The sequence below is a fragment of the Larimichthys crocea genome, chromosome XXI (assembly GCF_000972845.2).
Source record: "Larimichthys crocea isolate SSNF chromosome XXI, L_crocea_2.0, whole genome shotgun sequence".
NCBI classification, from domain to species: domain Eukaryota; kingdom Metazoa; phylum Chordata; class Actinopteri; family Sciaenidae; genus Larimichthys; species Larimichthys crocea.
This window is the reverse complement of record NC_040031.1, coordinates 4624735-4631201: the sequence shown is the minus strand read 5'-3', so window position 1 is coordinate 4631201 and position 6467 is coordinate 4624735. Positions and strand designations below refer to the sequence as shown.

Sequence of the window (6467 nt, the reverse complement as noted above, 5' to 3'; positions counted from 1 at the left end):
CTTTTAACTATTATTAAATTAGGCTAGTTATAATTACATGGAATGACTGATGACCATCAAAAGCAAATGTCATTTCAGTTTATTACAGCTAGGTTGAAACTTGTGTTCAGCTCAAAGGTTTATCAAAGTTGTCTATACAAATGATAAAAGACTTTTAATGTTTAATATAACGTCATCCCAAGAACTCAGTTGAAAAGATTGTCATTACTGAGTTAAAGGACTTCTGCGCATTGATAGCATCATTCACTCAAAGGGGAAACTACTGTGCTGCATTCTGCCTTTAATACAACAGCATGTGTTTTGTTTTCTGTTTGGCTAAAATGACTCGTTAAGCTCCCTAATCTGTTCCAGTATCAATTTTTGTGTGTGTGTGTTTTTTTTTAACGAATTCTGCCTAATATCCCTTGAGTAAAAATAAATACAAAATGCCAATAAAACCCAAACGGTGAACACCTGGCACGTGGCTAGCTCGCGGGGAAGTTTGTGGTTCGAGGAGTGAGAAACATGCATGGCGTGATGATTTGTTATAAATATTCAAGTCTCGCACAAAACAAGTCTTAAAAATTAATGAATCATCTGGTATCTAACACCTGTCAGTGGAAATTTTTGCCTGAGCTTCTAGTCTGTGTTAAGAAACATGCTTTTATCCATGCGTGCAACCTAGTTTCTTGTTCCCTTTTTATTGCCGTTTCTGCCTTGTACCCGTGGCTCTTCTCTCCTTTGTGTTCTGAGCCTTTGGCTGAGGGTTGGTGGTGGTGATGGTGGAACAGGTTGAATTAGTATAAGAGGAAAAGAAAAAACACCCATAGGTGTAACATGGGTTAGGAAAAGGAGTCCTGCTTTTCTAATTCCTCCTTTGTCTTGACATGCTGTATTCCTCTCCTCTCCAATGTGAGCAGCTCGCCTCCAGCTTTGCCTCTTTGTCCCTGTTTTTTTTTTGTTAATTAGAGAAAACCAGCCTCCAAGACCACAACCATGCAATTTATGTGCGTACAATGTTCTTCCTTTTCGTTTTGCAAGAGCCTCCTCTTCCCGAGCTAAGTATGTCATGCTGCATCGAGGTTTGCCTTCGGGTGTTTCATTGAAGCCGCTTGGCTCCACCTGCTGCAGTCAGATAAATGAAAAAAAGGATGCATCGCCCCCCTTTCTAAGCATGCCTCGTAGACTGGTCTCCTCTGCACACAGTGGGACTGCAGGAGAAGAAGTGTGCAGCTATTCTGTGTTCTGACTGATTGTGCTAATTATAAAGTCTGCATAACTGCAATGCATGATGCCAGCAGCACCAGAACATGCTTTTCCCTTAAAAGAGGAGTGCAAACTTCTTTATTGGTCTCATTGATGAGTCATCCCATGAACATTTGACCTTGTAATTGTAAACGTTAAGACAGTGGAATAATATATAAAAAATGTTTTTTAATACATCCTCAAACCGCTTCGCGTGAATCGGTTCTAAGAAGAATTTTTTATTTCTGCTGGTGGGTTAATATGTGGGCAGGGGAGGATGAAGACTTTCCGTAGATCCTTTGGTTTATTTCTTTGTAATGTCTTAGCTACTGATTGGTGTGTTTTTGTGTTTTCTCACTACCCAACCACTTTGGAAAAAAAGAAAAAGAAAAACTTGACAGGAGGAGGTAGTTGCTCCTAAAGAGCAGCTACATCTGACACACAAAGTCCAAACTGGGTAACACAAACTCTCAACTTTGCAACAACAACAACAGGTATTGTCTGTGCGTGCGTGTGTGTGTGTGGGTTGTGTGCGCACACGTGTGTATGTGTGTGTGTGTGTGTGTGTACGTACGTGTATGCACTTGCCCAAGTTGAAACGTGTAGCTCCACACCATCTTCTGTGCGTCATCTTTAAGTATGGTGTGACTGACCACGTTGGTGTCGAGTTCATCCTTCCACCTCACCATCCCTCAGCAAGGACATCCTGGCTTGGCTGTCATTGCATTGCCTGTGTCAGTCCTTGTCTGTGTGACATCAGTGTCTCTCATCTCCCAGCCATCTGGCCGCTTACTCCCAACTGTGTGCTTCCTCCTCCAGGCATGGGCAAGAAGGACGATCCCAAGCTAATGCAAGAGTGGTTCAAGCTGGTGCAAGAGAAAAATGCCCTGGTCCGCTATGAGTCAGAACTCATGATATTGTAAGTACAACTTGACTGTTGACATGGATAAGCTTATCGCTGAACTGATCCATCAGAGGTGCTTTTCAATCCCACCAATAGCTTAGCTGTGTGTTAGTGGTTGCTATGCCAGTATCCAAGCAGCTAGTTGGAAATGCTTTTGGAGGTACAATATATGACATGAAAATTTCAGAATTTCTAAGTGAAAACTTTTAAAATGAATGAATAAAAATGTCATAAAAAACAAAGCTACAAAACAAGACCAGACATCTATAGCAATTTCTCCAAATTAAAGCAATTGCAGTTGAAATTGGTATTTTTTGCAATTTAGCAGCTCCAGTCTGAGGGCAGTATTACTGTCGTAAATACAGACAGCTGAACATTTGCAAACAGCCAAACATCAAGAAAGTGCAACAATACATCACAGCCAGCTCAGCGTCTATCTCTTAGCCTTTTACAGTATTTCACCAGTGACTAAAAGTCAGTCCCAGATTTACTCTTGTCTGGCGGCTTCTTGTTCGTTCACTCTATCCCCTTGTCAACTTTCTCCATCAACATCCTCTTAGCCTCTGCCTACTTTCCTTACTCCGGTTCTGGTACAACATTGGCTCAACTCCCTGTCAGTTGTCACCCAGTTGTCCACCTGTAGCTCTAATGCTCTGAGCTCACAGTCTTACTGTAGGCAGCCTGGCTAACAAACTGAGCTTACATTAGCTAACAGCATCTATAGTTTGCAGCAGGTTTCTTCACTGTCCATCAAGAAACTCTGTAAATCACAGAGAGTTGATGCAGAGCAGTTGGAGGATATCACAGGGAAAACCAGAAAACATTTTTACCATAAAATATTATCTGGTGGTGTGTGACTTAAAGTGTGTGACTGCCATAAAGAAGGAGATCGTACACAGTGTCATGGTGCAAAAACAGTGTTCGGGGCATAAAGTGGGAATGACGCACATAATTTTATGGGAGAAAAGTTACACAATGTTTCGTTAACTTTTATCACCTTCAGTTGCACTCTGTCAGGCTCAGCTGTACTTTGAGCTTCAGGCTAAGATCATCATGACGAATACAGCCAGCTTGGAAAGTACAGCTAAGGCTGATGGGATTTTAGATGCATCCTGCCATGAGCTCAAGTCTTGGTCGTAGAGTAGAACATGTTACCTGCAGATGTCGCTTTTGATTCGAGGGGATATTCCATTCCTGGGATCATGACTGTCTGCAATAAGTGTTGATAGAGTTCACTCTGAACACAACAGAGCAACAAACGAACCTAGAGCTCATGTGCTACCCTGAATAAAAGTGTTATACAACCTGTAATACCTGTAACAAATTGACTGATGATGTAATAATATTTTATCATGTAAGTAAAGGCAATTATAACCAATAGCAGATGAAGTAATATTGACTAATTACCTCAGTTTTTATGATTTGTCTTAATATTTCATCATAAAATGGTTGTTAGTCGCTATAAAGTCATAATCGTTTTTCAGCATACTAATGTGATATGATATGTGATCACATTGGCAATCCAAGTGAAACAACTTTATTATATTCTGACAAGTCATTAAATTATCCATTGTTCTCTCATTATCACTTTCTAAAAGAAGCTCTAGTAACTATTCATCTCTTTCCAAATTTGAAAATCCCGGTTGGATAAATGAAGATACAGACAAAAACATAAATTTTGAAAGTCACAATTCATCAAGAAACAAACTTAGCCCATCCATCTTTTTTCTTTCTCTCTTTTTTTCTTTCTGTCCTCAAGCGCCCGAGAGCTGGAGCTCGAGGACCGGCAAAGTCGACTGCAGCAGGAACTCAGGGAGAGAATGGCCGTGGAAGGTAAATGCAGGAGCGTGACAGCGCAATCACTTTAGCTCTGAATGTTTACATCTGTATTATCTGTTCTCTCTCTTTAACTCCTCGTGTTTTTCTTAGACCACCTAAAGACAGAGAAGGAGCTTGCTCAGGAGAAGCAGATCCTGAATGAGATGTTGGAGGTGGTGGAGCAGCGTGATGCCCTAGTGGCCCTATTGGAAGAGCAAAGGCTTCGGGAGAAGGAGGAGGATAAGGACCTGGAGTCCGTCATGCTCTCCAAAGGTTTCAACCTTAACTGGGCTTGAAAGAGTTGACGATCGTCTTTGATCAGAATAGTCTGCTGAGCACCTACATCAGTGAATGTGGAAAGAACCCCCCCCGAACACACACAAACGCTACGGCTGCCTCTGAGACTGCAGCAGTCTGCAACGTTTACATATCTTCTGTCCAAAGGCAGTCCGAGTTAATCACTTTGCAGTTTTTGCTTGCCCTCTCTCTCTCTCTGTGGGTGGAGAGGCAAGTACATTCACAGCTTTATCATCCCAGCCTTGAAGTGGATCCTCTCAAAGGGGAGGAGGGCGTGGAGGCCTTTGGGAGGATGCTTAAAGACATGTTTATTCTCAGTTGTCTAAAGGGAAGAATGCAGTTCGGTCCTGCTGATGTAAAGGAATTGTAAAGAATTGTGTTTTTGTGTATAGTTGTGTAGAACAAGTCCCATTTTCAGCGGATGGGGGACCTCTCTTTTCCGTAAAAAGGACTGCTACAGAGTTGTGTTCTAATGCTGGAGTGACACCTCCGGTCTCAATCTCAGATTCTCCTTTTCGGTCTCGACTGTAGGAAGGACATTCTCTGCTGAAGCTGCCTTTCTATCCAGCGACAAACTGAATGGATAATGAATCACAAAGACACCACGAAAGACCCCTTTTTTCCCCCCACCTCAGTGTTTAGTGACTCAACACTAAAAATCTGTTAAATATGGCCATGTTTTTATGTATTTATTATCTTTATTTGCTTTTAACAGTTTTTTTTTTTTTTTTGCATTCACATGAGAGTGCCCAGAATCTCATTATCTTGCACTTGTGCATAACTCCCATGCACCCATAAGCCATTGCATGTCAGGAATGATGGCTGCAGGCAAATAGATAACCTTGTGTTTGATAGCTAGGACATAGAATACAGACTATATATGAACACTTAAGCATTTCACATGCCTCGATAATGATGGGCCTCTCTGTGACATGCCATTCACTGTATATCACACTGACAGTTAACGTTTACAAGTACTTGTCCATGTTAAATATTGGATGTTCATGTTTTCCTACTGTGGTAAGCAGTAGCTAAGTACTGTTGAAAGGTTTCACCTCGGAAGGAAGTGTATCTTCAAGTTTCCTACCACGATGTGTTAACAATGGGATGTTGTCATTAATGAAGCCGATTTCACTGTCGCTAATGGGAGATCAGTGTAGCTCACATTACTCATATTGTGCCACAGGACTGTCTCTGTTGGTAGATAGGCTGCAATCACTTCCAAGTACACCACAAGACTTACACGCTACACGACACTCACAACACTATATGGCAGTGTTAACATTTTACCCTTGAACAAGATGCCTTTATCATTTTCATTATCTATACTTGAGTTATGTTTTCTTTTTCTGAGTTGACTGGCTTTTGAAGTAGTCACATATGTGTGTCCCACTGGAACTCAATTCTTTTTTCTTTTTTTTTATATTTTTTTATACGGTAGATCCCCCAAACAAACAGATGATTTTAAAAGGGGTGCTGGAGAAATGCAAAGTGCTTTATGAGCAACTTGCATCCAACAAGTACATTCTGGTTTATCTGCTAGGCAGTCACATCTTATAGCCTTTTCGACAACTGTAAAAATCCAGGTGGTTAGTGTTTTACAGCACAGAAACACTAGAGGCTATATTTATGACTTGATATGAGCTGTGAATAATAAAAAAAAAAGTTACATAATTTTAAGGGTCGTTGTTTTAGATGGTGTGTGATGAGTTTGACATGATTGTATTGATATTTATTAACACGTGTGCAAACTGTATTATATGTAAAGAAAATGAATCCTAATTTTTAAACTGTTCTGTTGACACGACTTGTAATGTAAATGCTTCATGTAGCTAAAAATGCATAGGGGTGTTGGATGTATGCTGAAAACGGCAATAAAACAATGCAGTTGTTCTTTTAAATCTCACTTTTTAATTTTAGGTGACGGTCATGAACACACATCACTAACCACAGTGAACCACAGCAAGATAAAACAGACAATTTGACTGATGTCTCCTTACTTTTTGCTCTAGCTGCCCGAAGCTCTGTTTTAATAAAAGATTAAGATATAGTTGTAAATGCTTATGAGATATAATTGACATTAACTGTAAGCAGAGGGTGAGAATATATGTAAATAAGAGATAAAATATATGTATGTGAGAGGGAGAATATATGTAAATAAGAGATAAAATATATGTATGTGAAAGTGAGAATATATGTAAATAATAGATAAAATATATGTATG

General features: G+C 40.2%; 1 protein-coding gene across 7 annotated transcripts in view; it reads left to right on the top strand.

The window, feature by feature from the left end:
* Positions 1–6144, top strand: part of mical3a (microtubule associated monooxygenase, calponin and LIM domain containing 3a) — a 62832-nt gene extending 56688 nt beyond the window's left edge. For all 7 annotated transcript variants that reach the window (XM_027273141.1, XM_027273142.1, XM_027273143.1 and 4 more), the window contains 3 exons: positions 2044–2143; positions 3888–3961; positions 4058–6144. In XM_027273141.1, the coding sequence (XP_027128942.1) occupies positions 2044–2143; positions 3888–3961; positions 4058–4242 (359 nt within the window). In that variant the 3' untranslated portion in view covers positions 4243–6144. The remainder of the gene's footprint in view (positions 1–2043; positions 2144–3887; positions 3962–4057) is intronic.
* Positions 6145–6467: the final 323 nt, after the last annotated feature.